General features: G+C 41.4%; 1 protein-coding gene across 9 annotated transcripts in view; it reads right to left on the bottom strand.

The window, feature by feature from the left end:
- Window positions 1-496: 496 nt before the first annotated feature.
- The window catches only part of TAF1 (TATA-box binding protein associated factor 1), an 82343-nt gene continuing 61474 nt past the window's right edge, over window positions 497-21365 (bottom strand). For 3 of the 9 annotated variants that reach the window (XM_061179324.1, XM_061179326.1, XM_061179327.1), the window contains exons 33-39: window positions 17821-17888; window positions 17360-17476; window positions 14063-14188; window positions 13149-13250; window positions 12726-12882; window positions 11957-12134; window positions 7417-9249 (exon numbers count right to left, since the gene is read on the bottom strand). In XM_061179324.1, the coding sequence (XP_061035307.1) occupies window positions 9027-9249; window positions 11957-12134; window positions 12726-12882; window positions 13149-13250; window positions 14063-14188; window positions 17360-17476; window positions 17821-17888 (971 nt within the window). In that variant the 3' untranslated portion in view covers window positions 7417-9026. Of the gene's footprint in view, window positions 1113-3740; window positions 3880-4531; window positions 4573-4793; window positions 4884-7416; window positions 9250-11956; window positions 12135-12725; window positions 12883-13148; window positions 13251-14062; window positions 14189-17359; window positions 17477-17820; window positions 17889-21365 lie in introns of those variants that run through there. The other 6 variants (XM_061179328.1, XM_061179329.1, XM_061179339.1 and 3 more) reach the window with 5 other exon arrangements.

Genomic DNA, 21365 nt, shown 5'->3' with positions numbered 1-21365 from the left:
TGGTGTGAGATGATATCTCATTGTAGTTTTGATTTGCATTTCTCTTATGATTAATGATGTTGAGCATTCTTTCGTGAGAGAGTGGCATGGACAGATATACACTACCAAACGTAAAATAGATAGCTAGTGGGAAGCAACTGCATAGCACAGGGAGATCAGCTCTGTGCTTTGTGACCACCTAGAGGGGTGGGATAGGGAGGGTGGGAGGGAGGGAGATGCAAGAGGGAAGAGATATGGGAACATATGTATATGTATAACTGATTAACTTTGTTATAAAGCAGAAACTAACATACCATTGTAAAGCAATTATACTCCAATAAAGATGGTCAAAAAAAAAAAAAGTCCAGTCTGAGACTCCTTATAAAGTTTCAGCAAGTAAAAAGTCTATATGATCAATTACAGTTATATAAATCATCAAACCAAGTTTATTGAGACCACACTTATTTTACAAACCAATTAGTCTTAATTTGGTTACATTTAGTAGAAAAGAGGGTAATTTTAGAGAGAAAAAGATTTTTCAATGAATGTTAAATCCCAGTTTTGTTAATGGAGATCTGTAATTACTAAGACTCATCTCCCACATAGTTCTTTGCTGTTACGTTATATTAATGTAAAGTTTAATTGAATTATTAAAGGATACTCTAAGTTTGTTTCTGAAGCTTATCTCAGTAATTTCTTTGGATGAAGATCAGATGCCCCATGACCTGCAACCAGGGGATTATGCATACTGGAAAAGACATAATTTAAAGGACTATCTCCAACCTGGACAGAAGGACCCTTTTCAGGTACTCTTAACTAGCTTATGCACAGCGAGAAACTGAAGGGAATTGACTCTTGGATTAATTTCCACTCACAAAGGGCCCCTGCACTGGAGTGGCCTATAGAGAGGATGGCTGACCTCAAAATCACCTCAAAACAATGCTCAAACAAAGGAGAAACTACACTCACACCAGGGCGAGAAGAAGACGACATCAGAAGTAGACAGCTTGCCCGAGATCCTCGACCTGGCTCATCTCCCCCTCACCTGGAAGCTCTCTTACATCCCTTCAAAGCGGGAGACGGGGTGCTGCTGAAGTATGAAAAAGAGCAATGACCTGAGCAGCAGCAGCAGCCTGAAGAAAAAAATGAAAGGGATCTTATCTTAGGACATTCTTCTTACTACTCACGCCTCTCTAAAATTAGAGTAAAACCGTGGGTACATCATACCAGAGTAAGAAGATTATCAGCTATTGACCAGCCAAGCCTGCCTACAGCCAGCGCAGACTCCTGAGAAGCAGACATCTCACCCTTTGGGAAACTTTAAGTATTTGTTCCGACAAGTGGAATGAAAGTTCTGTTTTCTTAGCCTTTCTCATACCTTCTACCTATAGATTCATATGCTGATTCTTTTGATAATTCTAACTGCTAGACATGTGGTCAGTTTCCTATTTCTGGGTCTTCAGGATTGCCTTGATAGGTTTTCCCCATACAGGGAATGGTTTGGAAACAACTGGCTACAATAAGTCTCTCTGAAGTACCGGTTCCAGACTGGGCTTCAGACTTACTCCCCTGAATTCCCAAGGAAATGAGATCTGTTCTGTCTACTAAAGTTCTAGTTGTCACTCCTCTTACTTCTAACTGGGTCTGCTACACCAAAATGGCAAAACAAGGGACTGAGATCTTAATCACATAAGACTCGGATCCAGGACTTGGAACTCAAATATTTCTAATTCGTTATCTATTCCCCAAAATTTAGGCAGGAATACGCCCCAGCTCAGCAAGAAGTAGTTAAAGCTGTCGTCGCCCCGTTCCCTAAAAGGTTTGGGGAAAGATACAGCTGAAGTGGGGATGAAAACCGAGTCCCCCTAAAGCTGAGTTCCTCTGCCGAGTTTACGATTAACATCTCTATCCAAAACGATTGTTCCCTTTTCTTGTCCAACATCTGTTCTCCTCAAGATTGAGGAATATCAAAGAAAAGGGAGGGACCAATGCCGAGCAGGGCCCTCTGGGGCTCCTGGGCAGGGAGGCCTTTTTGTCCCCCATTTCTTGTAAGCAAGACTCCAGCCTCCATGACCTTCCCTGAGTTCCAAAGGGCAGACCTGAACAGTTGCTAATCAAGGGAGGAGCAGCCACAAAACCACCTGAGGCAAGATTAAAGTGACCAAAGAAGCTCAGGAGATTAGGAGACCCTGCACACACCCTAATCTTGTCAGCAACCCCACCCTTTTGAAACTCTGCAGAAGAAAGAAGAATGCAAGACTGTTACTGCCTTGATCCTTATCACATACCTCTGACCACTACCCCTGACTATATAACCTCTCCCTATTCCCCAGTGAAGGGGGGCACAGTTCTTGTGGCGCTAGCGTACTGTGTTCCCCTTTGCCTGGCAAAGAAATAAAGCCACTCTTTCCTTCTCCTCCATCACTCTGTCTCGATATTTCTGTTTGGCACTGGTGCACAGAGAGCTAAGATTCTGGCAACAACAGCTGATACAGAGGATAGCATTAATTTGGGAATGTTGCTGAATCAGAGTTTCCCAAACTTCTCAGATAAGAATCACTTGGAGGGAATTCCCTGGCAGTCCAATGGTTAGGATTCCACGCTTTCACTGCCAAGGGCACGGGTTCAATCCCTGTTCGGGGAACTAATATCCCACAAGCTGCGCGGCGTGGCCAAAAAAAAAAAAATCACTTGGGCCATCTGTAAAGTATACACACCACCAGTCTTCCCCAGACATTCTGACTCAAGAAGGTTGAACTGGGGCCTGGGAATCAGTACAAGTACACCAGTGGTTTATCTTCAAAGTCAGGGGGAAACAAATTATATTATTATATTTAGGCAAATATTTGCACTGGAATACCGAAGACCCTGGAATTGCCAAAGAAGATTAAACTACCAATAGGAAAAAATTTGTCTATTTTACACTGATATGGAACCGGTGTTTTGGAAACATAATCCTGAGGTTACCTTCTCAGGCTCCACCCCACTCCCACTGAAAAATTTCCCACTACTTTTAGAATATAGACAAAACTCCTTACCATGGTCCACAATGCCCAGAGTCATGGTTTCCTTCCTACTGCTTCTCTATATCCAATACCCATCTTTCTGGTCTTAATTTAAAGATGGCCCTTCTCTAGGCCAAGGCTAATCTCTTCTACCCTTGGTGCTCCTGAGGAAGTTTCCTCATTTGTAAAATGGGAATAATATTGATCTCATAGATGGTTCAGGATTAAATGGGGTCAGGTAAGAAGAGCTCTCTGCACAGAGAGGCTGGCACAGTGAATGATAGCTATTATTTAATCAAATCAAGCTCTGTTTCTACTTCACATTCAATTCGATTATTTTTTTTTTTAATTAATTAATTAATTTATTTATGGCTGTGTTGGGTCTTCGTTTCTGTGCGAGGGCTTTCTCTACTTGCGGCAAGCGAGGGCCACTCTTCATCGCGGTGCGCGGGCCTCTCACTGTCGTGGCCTCTCTTGTTGCGGAGCACAGGCTCCAGATGCGCAGGCTCAGTAACTGTGGCTCACGGGCCCAGTTGCTCCGTGGCATGTGGGATCTTCCCAGACCAGGGCTTGAACCCGTGTCCCCTGCATTGGCAGGCAGATTCTCAACCACTGTGCCACCAGGGAAGCCCTCAATTCAATTCTTAAACCCACTTGCCATCTGGTTTCTGCATCCACCATTCCAAAGAAACTATTTTCATTAGGCTCACCAACTGCCAAGTCCAAATGATATATTTCAGTCCTTATCTGACTGACCTTTCTGCAAATACTGGACATTGCTGACCATTCCATCCTCTGAAATTCTCCTTTGGCTTCCCTAAAAACTGTATCTTGGTTTCCTCATACTTCTCTGGCCAGTCTTTTAAAGTACCCTTTGTGGTTCCTTCATTGCTTACTTTTTCAAATTTAAAAAAAATGTTTTATCACAGTAATACATGCATATTTATATGCCAATGACAGCTACTCAGCAAGGTCTTCCTTGACCATTAAATTAGAACCCTCACCCCATACCCTCTCTCATCACTTTGTTTTGTCTTCAGAATACTTCTCTCACTCTCATTCACTTGTTTGTCTTCCTCCCCCACTAGATCCTAAACTCTCTGAGGGAAGGGGGTATGTTTTATTCACTGCTGTATTCAGAGCACGAAGAATAATGCCTGGCACCCACTAGGCTCAATCAACATTTGACTGACTGAAATATCCCCCACATTTAGTCAATCACTTGTAGATTCTACCTCCTCAATTCTCTCAAATCTTTGCCCACTGTTCTTGCTTCACAACTGACTCATATCTTGCTTAAATGACTGCCACAACCATCTCCAGTCCTATTCTATAGTCCATAGCCCAAATTGCAGCTAAAGTGATCCAAATCCTTCAATAGATTCCTACTGCCTTTAGGATTATGTCCAGATTCTTTAGCAAAGCATATAGAGCTCTCCATGATCTGGACCCTGGCTAATTCTAGTTTCAGCTTTTGCCAGCCCCTTCCATATGCACCATGCTCTAACCATCCCTAACTATTTATAGTCACATGCAAACTGCTTTACCTTTTTTGCTTCTACACCATGACAGCTGTGTTGCTGAGGACCTTTGGAGAAAAATCACACAATAAAGTAAATCGGTACCATTTTAGATAAACACCATTTAACCTCATTTGTGCATTGAACACCTATAACAATCCTTTTATGGATCCCTAGTCAGCTCCAGCTCCCATTTCCCTCATGACCATTAAAAAAAAAATACCAAGAAACACTTCAACATTAATAGAAGGGTTTACAGTGAAAAGAATGCGCCCCTCCCCAACCCTACCTCACTCCTAGAGGTGTTAACAGTTTGAAGCGCAACATGCCAAATCTTCTCTGTGAATATGCAAATATGGATTTACATCCCTTTTGTCTCCTAAACAAATGAAATTAAATGTCACCTACTATTCTAAGACTTATTTCTTCAAGAATATCTTTCCATATTAGTACATATAGATTTTCCTCATTCTTTTTCAACAGTTGCATATTTTTTGACAGGACGTACCATAATTCAACCTCTCTGCTACTAATGGACATTTAGCAGGTTTCCCGTTTTTCATTCTCTCAGCAGTTCAACACTTTTATTCAAGCTCCCATCCCATTCTCACTTTTCTCACAAGGATGATTTTACCTATTTCACAGAGGAAACTGAAGCTATGAAGTGTGAACTCCTCCAACTTTCTATCTCCCTCATCTATACGCTGATCTGTAACTCCAGCTCCGTCCTTCCTTTGTCTGGGGGTGGGGGGAAATCTCTTCTCCTATAGGAGGAAATGCTATCTATGCTAACATTCCTTCCTGTTTTCACAGAGGTCTTTCCAACAATTATCTTCTCTTGCTTTTTTCCAACCCCTCCTTCTCTATTGCTTTCTCCCTTAAGCCTATGTAAGCGTACTTATTTATCTTCCATCTTTTTTTTTTTTTTTTTAATTTTTGGCTGCGCCGGCACCGCATGCAGGATCTTAATTCCCTGACCAGGAATCAAACCTGCGGCCCCTGCAGTGGAAGTGCAGAGTCGTAACCACTGGACAGCCAGGGAAGTACCTATTTTTCTTCCATCTTAAGGTACAGTGTGCTAACACATATATATATGGAATCTAAGGGAAAAAAAAAAAGGTCATGAAGAATCTAGGGGCAAGATGGGAATAAAGACACAGACCTACTAGAGAGTGGACTTGAGGATATGGGGAGGGGGAAGGGTAAGCTGTGACAAAGTGAGAGAGTGGCATGGACATATATACACTACCAAACGTAAAATAGATAGCTAGTGGGAAGCAGCCGCATAGCACAGGGAGATCAGCTCGGTGCTTTGTGACCACCTAGAGAGGTGGGATAGGGAGGGTGGGAGGGAAGGAGATGCAAGAGGGAAGAGATATGGGAACATATGTATAACTGATTCACTTTGTTATAAAGCAGAAACTAACACACCATTGTAAAGCAATTATACTCCAATAAAGATGTTAAAAAAAAAGACTCTCCCCCTCTTTTATTCCTCACAGCCTAGCTTCTTGAAAGAGTAGTCTATGATCTCTCTTGTCACTTCCTCATCTTCCATCTGTCCCTCACCCTCCTGCTGGCTGGCTTCTAATCTCACTCTCTTGCTAGCTAAGGTCACCAGGGACCTCCTAGTTGCCAAACCCAAAGGCTCTCAGGCTTTATTTTACTTTACTTCTCTGTGGTATATATGCTAAGTCTTTTTCTTTTTTCCTTTAAAACTCCTTCCTTGGTTTAAGAAATATCATTCTTCAAGTTTTCCTTCTATTTCTGACCACCCCTAAAAATTGGTCTATACGAGCATTCTGCCCTCCATACTCTTCTGACTCTACACAGGCTTCCTGTGTGATCTCACCTACTCCCAAGTTTGCACAAATCCTAAGCTTTCTACCTATCATAGTTTAAACACACATGCTCCCAACCGAACTTAGCTATTTCTCCTACCTTCCACCCTCAATCTGTTCAGTGAATGGCCATCACCATTTACCCAATCACCTAAGTCAGAAACCTAGATTCCACTTTTTTTTTTTTACTTTCCATTATCCAATCAGTCACCAAGAGGTACCTCTCATTTCACCCCTACTGCCAATGCCTCAGCCAGTTTAAGTCTCCATCATCTCTCATCTGGCGTCACCCCTCCCCAGCCCATCCATTCTTCACACTGTGCCAGTGATCTCTCGAAGATGAGCATTTGATCCTGAGCCTTGTAATCACTACACTACATGTTTCCTTTATTCCATCCATCCAGAACTACTTGTTGTTCCATGAACAGACCATGTACTTTCATGCCCCTAAGCATTCTGTTCTCTCTGCCTAGAATACTTCCCCCCCGGCAAACTCCTCCCTACTCTTCATGATCTATCTGAAGGGTTCCCCTTTATGAAGGCTTCTCATCCTTACTTCATAAGCAGAGTTGGTAACTCCTTATCACCATGAAACTTTGTAAATATTTATTGCAATGATCATTTCTTATTAAACTTATTTATATGTCTACCACTCATTCTAGACCTTAAGTGCCCTGCCATCAGAAACTGTATCTTAACGTCTGTATCAGCATCTAGCAGACTACTTGATAAAAATAGGTGGCTCGATAAATGCTGAATGAATGAATGAATACCATGTACCCGTCCAATCAAGCTAAACCAAAATTCTGGAAGCCACCTTTCATTCTTCCTTCTCCACTCCCAAATGCCAATTGGTCATCAAGTCCTGTTGATTCTATCCCTAAACAGCTCTCAAATTCATCCCCCTCCTCCCCATCTTAATGCCACAGCCCTAGTTCAGGCTCCACTACCCCATACTTGAACTAGATTTGCCCCCCTCCAAACCACTCTCCGCACTAGTGCTGGAATTTTTTTAAATTTTTTTATTACAAAAATAATACATTCTTGTAAAAAATTCAAATACAGAAATAAAAGCACAATACCCCACCCAGTAGACACACAAGCATATAGCCCCCTCCCCTCCAATCCCACTCCCCAGAGGTTATCACTGTGAACAGTTTTGTGTATATCCTTTCAGACCTTTTCCTTTGCATATACACGTATATATAAACACATATAAATACACACACATGGGTTTTGTCATTTACAAAAACGGTATCACACTTGTTACATGATTGTTCAATTTTTCTTCATTTAATATACAGAAAATTTCTAAAACACAAATCTGATTATATCACTCCACTAGAGCGCCTCATTTCTCATATATATAGAATTCATATGCAGTAGCATCAAATTCAAAGCTCTTGACGATATGCTTCCTATCCATCTTTCAGTCTCATCTCTGGCCATTCCAGCATTTGAGGGACTGGAACATAAACCACCTTAAATCCTTTCTGGAACACAGCAGGTACAAACAAACAAACAAACAAACAAACTAGGAACACACTCTGCCATTTCTGGAGTTCGGCCTTTTCACTTCATGTTACACTCTGCCTGGACTTTTCCATCTGGCAAGCTCCTACTAATTCTTCAACAATCAGCTTAAAAATTACCTCTAGGAAGACTTCCCTGACTTTTTCAGACATGATCACTCCTCTATTTTCCCCTATACTTTATATCTAGCTTCTTAATTGCACTTATCTCACAGTACTGTAATGATTTATTAACATGTCTTGAATTCCACTCCCCCTCCCCCAACTTGATGGTGATATTGTTCAGTGAAAGGAATGCGTCTTATTTAATTTTGCATCCCAAGGTTTTGATGGAATGCTTACCATGGAGCAGATGCTCAGTAACGAATCTGTTGAGGATTTTATGATTCTAGGAACATTTACTGAGTACCTACTCTGCACAGAACCATATCCTGAGCATGAAAAGAAACAGAAGACACAGTCTTTGCCCTAAGGAACTTACCATTTCCCTACCATTTCCCCTGGTGGGGAGGGACAGAACACATTTACATGGCAACATATCATTTCCGACATATAGGCTGTTTCAAAGATTTATAGTTATTTGCCTCCAATCCATTTAGGAACAAGGCAGTATATAATCAAATACATAATAAAATAATGGGCAGTTCAGTTTGTCCAAGAGGTTTATGCTTTTAGTGTGGCACAGAGTCCACCAGAATCCAATTCTCTGTCCCAGCAGAGGGGCTGTCCCCTGTTCCAGCCTGCACATTAGAAAACTGAGATGATACCATGCTTGGAAATTTTCTAATACATCAAGAGGACATAAAGTTATTAGTTCTTTCATGATTTCTCTTCTTTCCCCAGGAAAGAATGATACTAAGAGCAATAAATGGAGTTAAAGGGGGCACTGGAGAAGGAGAAGATTGCTCTCTGTTAGTGGTAGGGGGAAGGGGGTTGCTTGGTTTTAAATCAAAGGGTGGCACTGCCCCAGGAAGATCAGGAGAGGTGATTTTTTATCATTTACTTACTTACTAATTTTTAAAGGCTACGGTACTAGTTAATCTGGTGATTTCAAGATCAGACACTGTACAAATATAAACAAATGGGGGAAAGGTGAACCACCTAGGCTGGAGAACAGGGAAGGCTGACCAAGGAGGCCCAAAGGAAGCCTCATTCATCAGAGTCCAAGTCACTGTCCCCAGCAATGGAGTGGAAATCCTCACTGTCCTCCTCGTCCTCTGACAGGTGGACCTGGCTTAGTACACTCGGCCCAGAGCGCTGCTCTTCCTCCTCCTCATCTTCTTCCTCCTCTGATACCTCATACCCACCGATGCTGCTGAAGCTTGTGTCTTGGGTGTTCGACTTGGGATCAGGCTCCTCATAGCTCCCATAACTGAGAAGAGAAACATGTCATCTCTCAAGCTCGGACACCATCCTCTAGCTGACCAGTCCCGTTCTTGGTGCCACCAAGGGATCAGCCCATCTCACCTCCCCTGGACACTAAAATGACGGTTCTGGACTGTTCTACAGGTCCCTGAGAGAAAAATGATCCTATTCAAAAACATCAACTTGCCAACTTCATATACGCAAGAATCTGAATGAAAGAAACTCCCCTACACCCGAACAACACACTGCCAACTTACATGACCATAAATGCTCTGAGAGCCTCATAGTTTCGTCTGCCACTTACAGCTTCACTCATCTACATATCCAATTAGTCAACAGTCCTGAAGATTCTACCTTTTCAATATATCTTGTCTCTATCCCCTCCTTTCCAGCCCTATTCTGCCTGCCTTGGCTTAGTCCTTTGTGATCCCTGGCCGCCTGCACCACTGAAATCAGTCTTTATGCCTCCAGTCTTGCTCTCCCCCAATTAATTCTTCACATTTCTGCCAGAGTGCTGTTTATTTTTGTTTGTTTGTTTATTCTTAATTTTACTTAAAAAAAAACACAAGTAATGCACGTTCACTGGTTAAAAAAAAAATTAGAATATACACCAGAAAAAAAGAAAAAAAAAAAAAACACCAATAACTCTACCACCCAGAGATAATCTTTTGGTATATGACCTTCCAAATTTTTTTCTATGCACTTCACTTTGATGCTTAAACATTTCCTTTTTATTTACAAAATTGGAATACTCTATATACTCTTCAGGAATCTGCTTTTCCACTAATGTTTATAATGAACATCTTTCCAGGTCAATAAACATACATCTATAGCATAATTTTAATAGCTGCATGGTATTCCACTGTATGGCTGTAACATGATTTATTTCACAGTCTCTCACTAGAACATTTAAGCTGTCTTCAATTTTCCCACTATGAGAAACAATGCTGTGATAAACATCCTTGTACAAACATCTTGATGAAGGTATTTTATTGTTCCCATGGAATAACTTCCTAGATATGGAATGTGGGGGCCAAAGGGGATGCACGCTTTTTAAGTTTCTGATTTATAATGATAAATTGCTGTATCTCTCTCACCTACCCCTTTCGATTTACATTACCAACCAGTCATTTCAGAATGTCTTTTTCCTCATGCCTTTTCCAACACTGGGCATTATCATTCATTTTAATCTTTGCCCATCTTATAGGTAAAAAAATTGCATTTCATTGTTTTATTGCATTTCTTTGATTCTTAGGGAAGCTAATTTTTCATATATTTATTGGCCATTTGCATTTCTTTTGTAAACTGTTAGTTAATTCATGGCTTTTGCCCATCTTTCTTTTGGGGCACAGAGCAAACTTTCCAAAATACAGATCTGATCATACTACTCTCATTCAATGTCTGCCCCAAATTTTCAGGCCCTTCATGATTTGGTCCTTACCTACTTCTTTAAACTGTCTCTATTACACGGATCATGATCAAAACCTCCAGCCACACTGAGCTACTTGCATCCTCTAGAAGTGTTTCATGTCTCTGTGTCGTCATACATGCTGTTCTTAGTCTCTGGAATGTCCTTCACTTCCTTTTTCATTTAGCTGATTCCTATTCTGATTCAGCTCAGTTTCTCTAACCAGCTCCCCTACTCCACTCCTACCCAAGTCCCAGAAAAATCCTGTCGTTGCCTATCACAGCACTTTTCTTGTTACACTGTGATCATCATCTGTTTGCCTGTTTCAGATTTCCCACCAGACTGAACTCCCTGAAGCAAGGACAACATCCTTGCTTTTGTACTTGTAAATATTTGCTGGATGAATAGACTCTTAACTGCTTGCTGGATACCTGTGGCTTAGATGTATCATATGTACCTTAAATCCAACATGTCCACAGACAAATTCATTTTTTGCCTGCTTTCCCACTCCATCTAATACCTGTTTTTCCTCTTTCTTCTCTCAGTGACATTCCCATTCATTATATATCTAATCTCCTTACCTCCTAAATCCAATTGATCTACCCTGTGAACAGCTCTTGAATATGTCCCTTCCCTTTCTTCCACTCCTAACAGATTCTAGCTGAATTCCTTATCACTGCCCTAGAGTTATTTAACACACAAATTTGATGTTACTTTCTTTTCCTTAAAGTGATGATTCCCATTAACCACAATCCAAATGTCTTAGCATACCAGTTAAGGTCCTCTACAGTATAATCCCTTGCTACTTCTAGAGTCACAACGCCCAGCAACCTCCCTTCTGTCTGGAATTTACTTTGCTATATTTCTGTGCCTTTGAACATACTGTTCCATCTCTAAGGATCTCCTCACCTGCTGCCACTTATCTACTTAGTAGACTCCTATTCATCCTGTAAGGCCCAGTTCAAATGTTCCCTCATCTGTGACACTTTCCCTGATTACTCCAAGCAGAGCGAGATACTCCCTCCTCAGTGGTGACTTGGCACTTTGTACTTAACCTATGCTATGTAGCTCTTATCACACTGTATTTGTAATAATTTTGTTGTATCAGTCTCTTCCACTAGACTGTGAGCTCCTCAAGGGCAGGATATGTCTTGCTCCTCTGTGTATCCCCAAGGGCCTAGCACAGTGCCTGGCCCTAGCAGGTGTCAGGAAATGTTTGATGGATGAAAGTAATCTGATGCTGGGCCCTCTGACATCATAGCTGGGCACTGATGCCACAGCCCTGTAGCGTGTTGCTACCGATTACCTGATGTTGCTATCCTCCAAACCATGAGAAGCCTCCCCACCGTCTCCCTCATAGGACATCATGCTTTCTTCATTTTCCATGCCCATCCTTGTGTTCTCCTGAAGCATTCGGGGCTGTTTGGGTCTTATCCCACCAGATCCCACATCAGAGTCACTTCCACTTTCACTCAGCTGGATAGCTGTGAAAAGAGACAGATCCTGAGATAAGTTTGACAAAGAATTAACATCTTTGGCTTAGTCTTCCAGAACTAGTTAATCCCATGCATCTACAGAGGCATCTTGCCTGGACTCCTCACCTCAGAGGATTGCCTAGGGTCAACATTGACAAGATCTGTAGTTTGGAAAGAGAATTAAAAAATCATTTCCTTTTTCCATTTCAGTGCTATCTATCTGTTCTTTTTCCCCCCATCATCTCCTCCTATACTCATCCCCTGCCATTGCCATTAATCCACAAAAAAATCCCAAAGCAGGGTCTTTTTTCTTCATTTTCCTTCCCTATTGCCACATACAACACTTCTATCTCGTTTTTATCAAGTATTCAAATCAAAACTGCTGCTTTGGCATTGCCTTTTTGACTGTCATCTTTTGTACCTCCTGTGTTGTATTTTTTCACCTCTTCTAAGACTAATGAATTTGATCAGCCTATGAGTGAGTGCTCAGTACCCTGAGGTCTATTAATGGGACTTCAATAAAAGAGCAGTTTCTGGTAACAGCATATGTGGCCCAGAGCTTCCTCCCAAGTCCTGAGGGTGCCATGGTGAGCTACGTACCAGAGAAAGGGTTATCTCCTTCTTCATCACTCCCAGCATCTTCCTCATCATCTTCTCCTTCAGACATAAGCAAATCCTCATACAGGACACTGGCTTGAGGCTGTTGCACAGTTCCCTCCTCTTCATCTGCAAGATCACCATCTGCATCTTCACCTTCCTAAATGAGACCAGTTGAGGATCAAAGTCCCATTAATTGACCAAGTAAAAGACCAGAAGCCACCACCAGCCACACCCCCCTTGCTGCCTTACGAGAAGTTACATAATTTTGGTGGATAGATTTGTTTAGCTGGTTCTTAAAGTCAGATTGGGCCTCACTATGGAGACCTTCTGATAGCGCCTGGGGATTTGGCCTGTCCTGTACTACTGGGGCTCCTACCATATAAGGGTATAATGTAACCATAAGCTTTCTGTAAGCATACTCACTGGGGCTGGAGTCTTAGGTTTCCCATCCTCCTCCTCATCATCATACCCTTCAATATCTACATCAGAGTCTTCCTCGCCCAGCCTACCTCGGCCCTGGTGCATCTGAGTAAGGAACACAAATAGCACATCATTGAGGGACGTGCCAGTAGGAGGAGTCAACCAAGGGCTCTCACTCAGGACCGATGCTCCTCCCTGATATCCCAGCCAACCCCACAGCTAGTGGGGGCTGTTTACACAGCTCAAGGCATGTGCATTTTCCCCCATTCATTCTTTGGAAATCACAGGTAGGGTTAAAAAAAAAAACAAACAAAAACCCAAAGAACAGGAAGGCCTTGGTCTACTATTACTGTATCATCACAAGGAGACTCCTCCTTTCTAAACCAAGCTTTCCCTAGCTTGTGTTGGACTCTTTGGGACAGAAAAACCCTTCTGGATTTTGTACTCTCCAGTGGACCCTGACTGAGATCAGCTGATAAGAGTTCTGGCTTCAGATCAGGAGTATCTGCTGATACCTCTAGAAGAGGCCAATTTAAAAAACTTAATTTTAAAAATAACTTTAATTTTAGATAACTCATATACAGTAAAGTAGCAGGGCAATTATTTTGAACTCTGTCTCTGAATGCAGTTGGTCTTTCTAGTCACCTGTCAGGCTGCTGTGATGCCTGACACACTTTTCACACTTGTACCTTCCCTTAAGTTCTGCTGTGCCTGACTCTGCCCATGGTGACAGACAGAAGACAATGCCAGTCATGCGACCTGCCACCGTCCCACCTTGAAATCACATTTCCAGGCCTTCATTCCCAGGGCCAAGGGGTCCAATCATCATCCTTGACACATGTCCACACATCACCACCATCACTCCCCCATCCCCTACCCCCAAGCATACTACCAATCTCACAAAAAGAATATCCTACCTGTGTCACCTGCTTTTCTGGAGTGGCAGTGGGAATATCCAGGACAGACATATTGCTCTCATCTTGAAATACAGAGGCATCTCGAGACATACTGAGGGATGTGTTGGTATCATACAAATCAGGAGGCTGTGGCACAAATCATACAACTTAGCTTCTATTTTGTAAAGGGAGCAAGAAATACAGAGAACTCCCCTTTAGAGTATTCACTGCAGAAAAAGGTCATGCAGAACAATCCATTTAAAGAGAAAACATAGTTTTGACATAGTTTTATGGACAGGTTTTTGGGAATCTCACAAATGTTGCTCATTCTAGCAGAGAGGCATCTGAGGTATATGATCAGAAGCCTGAAGCAGAAAAGCATCAAAGCTATGGGACAATTCTATGTCCTAACAGCCTTTATGGTCAATAACCTAATTTCTTCTAAGCCTTGTCTTATTGTTTTTAGGCCCAGGGCTTCATACCAGTGCCATTTGGATTGTTTGGTTTAGAGACATCTAATAGAAAATGGGATAAAGAAATTTCAGTTCCAACCAGAGCATGGAATGGGGTAAGAGCTTATGAGCTCACCAGAGGATGCTACGAGGCAAAATGGCATGGTGAAAAACCATGGACTTTGGAGTAAACTGCCCTGGGTTTGAGTCCTGGCTCTACCATTTGCTAGCAGAGTAACTTTAACAAATTACTTAATTTCTCTAAGCCTTGATTTCCTCAACTGTGAAACACGGATGATAATGTCTACCTCACAAGGTTGTTTGGGAGAATTAAGAGATGTGTATATGCTCCTTACCCAAGGAGCATATCCTTCCTTCTTCCCTCTCCTAAAGAGAACAGGGATTTAACAAATGGACTATTCAGTGAAAGGAGGGCAGGAGGGACTAAAAAAGAACAGGCTGGAAAAGTAGGAAAGCGTTCTCTAAAAAGCTGGCTGAGGGTAGAAATATTATGTGGCTATTAAAAAATGTTTTCAAAGACTATTTAATGAAATAAAATGCTCATGATATAATGTGAAGCGAAAACAAGACACAAAATCATAATGACCAATTTCACTTTAAAAATATGTCTATAAACGCACACGTACACGCATTACAGATTTGAAACACGCCAAAATGTTCACAGTGGTTGGTTCTTTCTGACTGGTGGACTTGATTTTAGGTAACTTATTTATTCTGTATATTTTCCAATGTGTCCCAGTGAACATGTTACTTTTATCAACAAAAAACCCACGTGTGTTACTTTGTTGTTGGTTTTGTTGTTGTTTTTAAAGCAAACAAGGCTGATTGGGAACAGGGTTTTGGAGAAAGAGAGGCAAAAAAGAATTCAAAGCATTACACTGCAAATAAACTAGTTGTGGAACAAAAGAAGAGAAAATCAGGGAATGAAACGCTATGTGGGAAAATGTAAAGCAAGCAATTTTAGAGAAAGTGTTAAGCTGAATGTATGGTGCAATACAAGCTGGGTAGAAACAGCTGAGTGAAGATACATTATTGATTACCACCATTTAGAGCTGGAAGTAAAGTACGATTACTGTCATGTTTCTACACAACAAAATTGTATTATGACAGGTTAAACTTACACAAACACACTTTAATAGCATTTGGGTTTGAGAGTAGTAATGAGTAAGGACAATCGCTCATGCGCATCTTCCTCAGGTTTAGAAGTAATGCACTGGGCTTACTAATTTAAAACGTGTATATATGAGCGAAGGCAATGATCAGAGAGTGAACTGGAATAATGAAGAGGCAATACCTACACCCTACTCCTCATAGGAGATCCTCTTAACTGCACAAAACAACAGCTACTGCTCCTGAGGGAGAACAGTTGCCAGGTTTTCCTTCGCCATTTGAGATAGTTGGGAGGGGAAGGGAAGAACGGAAGATGGCTTCTGGGTCTAAGGCTCTGACTCACCAAAGGGCTAGCCTTAGGCTGTCATAGAGCAGAGCAAACCACACGCCACTCAGTAGTTAGACTCTCTTGGGGAATGATGGCTAAAACCCAGGCTTTAACTTACCACAAAGGGTCTTGCGGAAGCTGTGGGCCTATTAGCAAATAGGACCTTCCTGGGCAACATCACTCACCCAAGCCCCCTTGACCCAATCTGCCCACACACTCCAAGAGCCTTTCCTTGTTCTGGGCCTGGAAGAAGTATCTTAGGGCTCTTTATACTTGGCCCCTCAGTGGCCTAGGTTTTGGGGTGAAAGAGAGAGTAAAAGATAGATAGGGAGAGTGCATGAATGAGATATAGACAGCAATTATCCAACAGAGATCATACAGGTTGCATTATTAGTTCAGAGTGAAACCTGAGCAGGATGGAAAAACGTTTTCCAGTGGGAATTGGGAGAAATCTGCATTAGAATATTTGGTTAAATTTGAAAGGGCCTCTGAGAATCCTGTAGGTGACTTTCATAGAGATAAGGAAATAAACATTTCCTGAATGTCTACTATGTGCTGGGCAAATGACCTTGTTTAATGTTTACAACAATCTTGAAAAGTACATTTTAGAGAAACGGAAACTGGATTAGAGGGGTTAAGTTAACTTCCCAAATTCACAAAGCTAGATAGCAGCAGAGCTAAGACTCAAACCCAGGACTGTTTTATACCAACCTTCATGTACTTTCCACTTTACCATAGTGCCTCCAATACAGTTATATTCTGGTAAGTCTTATTTTTCAAATATACCAGCCCTCTAAGAGTACAGTATAGATGAAAGAGACTCTTAGTATATTCAAGGGTCAGATCAGAAAGACTAAAAATTTCTTATTAATCTTGCTCTCTAGTCTTTGACATGAAAATTTAAGAACATTATAAAACATTACCTGTCTTCATTTATGGGGAGAGCAAGTCAATCCAGGAAAATGGGTGACATCTGAGCTACACTGAGATATCTCAGAGGGAATGAGTAATCAGGCATCTATAAGGCACAGGAACAATGTGGCCCATGTCTATACTCTAGGGATGTCCTAGAACCCCAATGCATGAGGCAAGGGAGCTCCAGAGACTCAAGAGAATGCCTCTGGCTATGGTAGTCAGGAATCTGGTATTCCTAAATACTGCCTAAACAACTAAGACCCCACCCCATTCATTCATCCCATATCTGTCTCTTCTGGATTCAACAAGGCTACCAAGACCCACGGCCCTCACTCACCTTAGCCTTTGAGAAGACAAGAAAGCACACGAAAGGCATATGAAGAGGAAGGACAGAGAAGAAGGGTATCTCAGTAAATACATCTGTTAACATGCTCCCAAGTTCCCAAACCAAAAAGAAAACTGTAAGAGGAGGCTTCTAGTCCTCAGACTCACCTGAGGTGTGTAAGGCCCTGGGGTCATTGGGTCCAAGCTTTCTAATTCTGCTTCCTCCAAAGCTGCTTCTTTAGCTGTGCAAATATCCTTCTCAAGTTGAGTCAAATGCTCATCATACTGAGAAATAAAGAAAATTAGTGAATTCATTCAACATTTGTTTTAGACACTGGGGATACAAAAGTTGTAAAAGGAGCAAATGAAAATCCCTGTCTTCGAGGAGCTTCTATTCTAGTGGCAGGACACATATGGTAATTAAAGTAAATAATTACATAGTTTATTAAAAACATTTAGTGCTAGGTAAGAAAATAAAGCAGGGAAGGAAATAAGGGATGTGGGTTGAGGTTTGGGGTGGGATATTACATTTTAAAACAGGATAGGCAGAGAAGGCCTCCTCATCACTCTAGGGAACAAAGGGATTCCAGAAAGCTAGATCCTAAGGGGACCTCCTCTTTACCACTTACCTCAGTCAATGTCTGGTAACAGACGTTCACAATCTCCTGAGCAGTCTTGGTATACTGACTTTCAGGCCCTAAAAATGAAGAGAATGCCATTACCTTTGCAAACTTCAGTTCCAGAAATTTACATTGTCACCAGTGGTAGTGTCCCATTATCCCAGATCCAAAGAATCATGCTTCAGCTTTAATTTGGACTCTTGCTCTACTTTTGGAGGTGGAAAATTTCAAACACATACAAAAACAGAGACACTAATAAAATGAACTCCCATGTACCCATCCATTACTCAGTGTCAATGATTATCAATACATGGTCAATCCTGTTTCATTTACACCAACTTTGACACTTCCCAAATTATTCTGAAGCAAATTCCAGCATTTCATTTCATCCATAAATTGTTCAGTATGTGTCTTTAAGGACTCTTTAAAAAAATAACTATGTATGATACTACAATGGTAGATACATGTCACTATACATCTGTCAAAACCCACAGAATGTACAATACCCAGAGTGAACCCTAATGTAAACTATGGACTTTGGGTGATAATGATGTGTCAATGTAAGTTCATTGATTGTAACAAATTTACCAACTTAGTGGGGGACGTTGATAACAGGGGAGGCTGAGCATGTGTAGGGGCACAGGGTATATGGGAACTCTCTGTACCTTCTGCTCAATTTTGCTCTAAACTGCTCTAAAAAATAAAGTCTATTTAAAAAAAAAACCAACTGTATTACACCTAAAATAGTTAACAATAATTCTTTAATATTATTAAACAGCCAGTCAACATTCAAATTTCCCCAACTGTTTTACAAATGTTCTTTTACATTTGATTTTTTGGAATCATAATCCAAATAAGGTCCACACACTGCATTTGACTGATGTGTCTCTTTAAGATACTTTAATCTATTAGGTGATTCTTAACCAAACTACACAGCTCCCCATACAGTTTTTGTCACAAGTTGCAAACTGGTGGCTTGCAGGTCAATCCAGTTTTATTTGGCTCACAAAAAAATCAGTTCAGGTGGTGATCGTTTCATAATGTGCAGAAATGTCAAATCATTGTATTGTACACCTGGAACTAACATACTGTTGTAGGTCAATTATACTTCAATTAAAAAAAATCACTTCAGTTTGTGAAAATGGATTGAGCTGTGCACTCATAATATATACTTTTCTGTACGTAAACTATACCTCAATAAAAAGTTAAAAAAAATCTTAGTTGGCAACATTCAACAATCAAGAGATTTCATATAAAAACCCAAATGTCTGGCTTCTCTTAAAAAAGTGAAAGATGTGGCAACACAGGGTTAGCATTCTCATAATGCACCGATGGGCTGGATCTGAGTAGCAGCTGTCCCTTTTAGATAAGGCATGTGTTTCCCAGGTTACGTTGGTCCCTACCAGGTCTGCTTAACTCATTTACGCCTGGACCCTGAAAACATCTGACTTTTTATTCCCTGCCTTAAGTGCTTTATAATAGTCTTTAACATACTGTTCATTCACCTACTCATTCATAAAACATTTTTGAGTACCTTCTAGGCGCCAAGCACTAGACACAGAAAGGAGTAAGATATAGACCATATCCTCAAGAAGTTATGGTCTAGCACAGTGAGATAGACTATAAACAAATGGGGCAATACAGTGAAAAAACCTATACAGGGCTCAGTAGAGGCATAGAGGAGGAAGTGGCCAATTCTGGGATGTAAGAAGGAAAGAAGAATTAGGAAAGGCTTCACAGAGGAGGTGATGCTTGAATTAAATCTACTATTTATCAGGATGTAAAGGATAAAAAATATACCACATGTGAAGTTTTCATGCTGTAACTACTCTGATTATTGCAAGCTATTATACAAATAAATAAGTCTCCTTCAGTTAAAATCTCTCACAAGCATAGGTCATCTGTTCTTTTTTTTTTTTAATTAATTAATTAATTAATTTATGGCTGCGTTGGGTCTTTGCTGCTGCGCGCGGGCTTTCTCTAGTTGCGGCGAGCGGGGGGCTGCTCTCTTCGTTGCGGTGCGCAGGCTTCTCATTGCAGTGGCTTCTCTTGTTGCGGAGCATGGGCTCTAGGCGCGCGGGCTTCAGTAATTGTGGCACTTGGGCTCAGTAGTTGTGGCTTGTGGGCTCTAGAGCACAGGCTCAGTAGTTGTGGTGCACAGGCTTAGTTGCTCCGCGGCATGTGGGATCTTCCCAGACCAGGGCACGAACCCATGTCCCCTGCATTGGCAGGCGGATTCTTAACCACTGAGCCACCAGGGAAGTCCCAGGTCATCTAGTCTTTATAAAAGATAAGTAAAGTTGTGTCCTCACACAAACTGACTATGCCAAACACAAACCAGAAAGAAAACGCAGTCAACCAAAAGATATTCAGGACATGTATAAAGACAGCCAGAGCTGGCTCACAGTCAAGAATAGTTTGAGTGATAAGAAGACCGAAGCTGAAGTTTCTGAGTTCTAATCTTCTAGGGCCACCAGTAGGTTGGTCCTCAAAGTACTGACAGAGACAGACTGCAAAAGTTATCAGACAAGCTTTCATGTTGATAGAAATGCATGATGTTAGAGAAAACAGGCTGCATACAGGTTAGAGCCCTCCTTCACCAAGCCAGTACAACATCAGCTTATTGCAGTATCCTGGCTCTTATACCTACCTACCTGACTCATCGCTCAAATTCCAGCCTATAGATTAAGAATTCAGCTCTTCAGTTTTGAAACCTAAACATAAACCAACCCTTTCAATATCTCAATGCTCTCATAATACAAGGAAAAATTAGTTTTATACGTTTGCAAAGTTTTTTTTTTTTCTCTTACTTTAAACCATTTAAAAGATGTGACCTCTTCGTCGCCCATTTTCTTTGCAACACACAACTCTAAATAAATACCCACGGGCTTCCCTGGTGGCGCAGTGGTTAAGAATCCGCCTGCCAATTCAGGGGACACAGGTTCGAGCCCTGGTCTGGGAAGATCCCACATGCCGCGGAGCAACTAAGCCCGTGCGCCACAACTACTGAGCCTGAGCTCTAGAGCCTGCAAGCCACAACTACTGAAGCCCGTGCACCTACAGCCCGTGCTCCGTAACAAGAGAAGCCACCACAATGAGAAGCCCATGCACCCCAACAAAGAATAGCCCCCACTCGCTGCAACTAGAGAGAGCCCGTGTGCAGCAACGAAGACCCAATGCAGCCAAAGATAAATAAATAAAATAAATAAATTTATATTAAAAAAAAAAAAATACCCACTAATAAAGACCCCAGAATATAAAAAAATACACTTACTTATACAGCTGAGATACTTCTGTGTGTTTTGATTACTAGCTGTGTCTGTTCTCAGTTTTTGACAGTCCATGCTCTCAAGAGCTACAAGGGTTTCAGCTATTTAACTCTATTACTCTACTATATGCAAAGTGGCACTGAAGTATAATATTTCGGATGAAAGATGGTGGTGGAGTTGGCAAACCACTGTTAACACCACCAAAAAAGGATAAAAATACACAGATATTTTCTTAACCCTACCTATATCAGAAATTATTTATTTGTTTGTTTGTTCATTTATTTA

This window comes from Eubalaena glacialis, chromosome X (genome assembly GCF_028564815.1).
Source record: "Eubalaena glacialis isolate mEubGla1 chromosome X, mEubGla1.1.hap2.+ XY, whole genome shotgun sequence".
Classification (NCBI taxonomy): domain Eukaryota; kingdom Metazoa; phylum Chordata; class Mammalia; order Artiodactyla; family Balaenidae; genus Eubalaena; species Eubalaena glacialis.
Note: the sequence above shows the minus strand (reverse complement) of the source record. Positions and strands in the feature narration are given on the sequence as shown.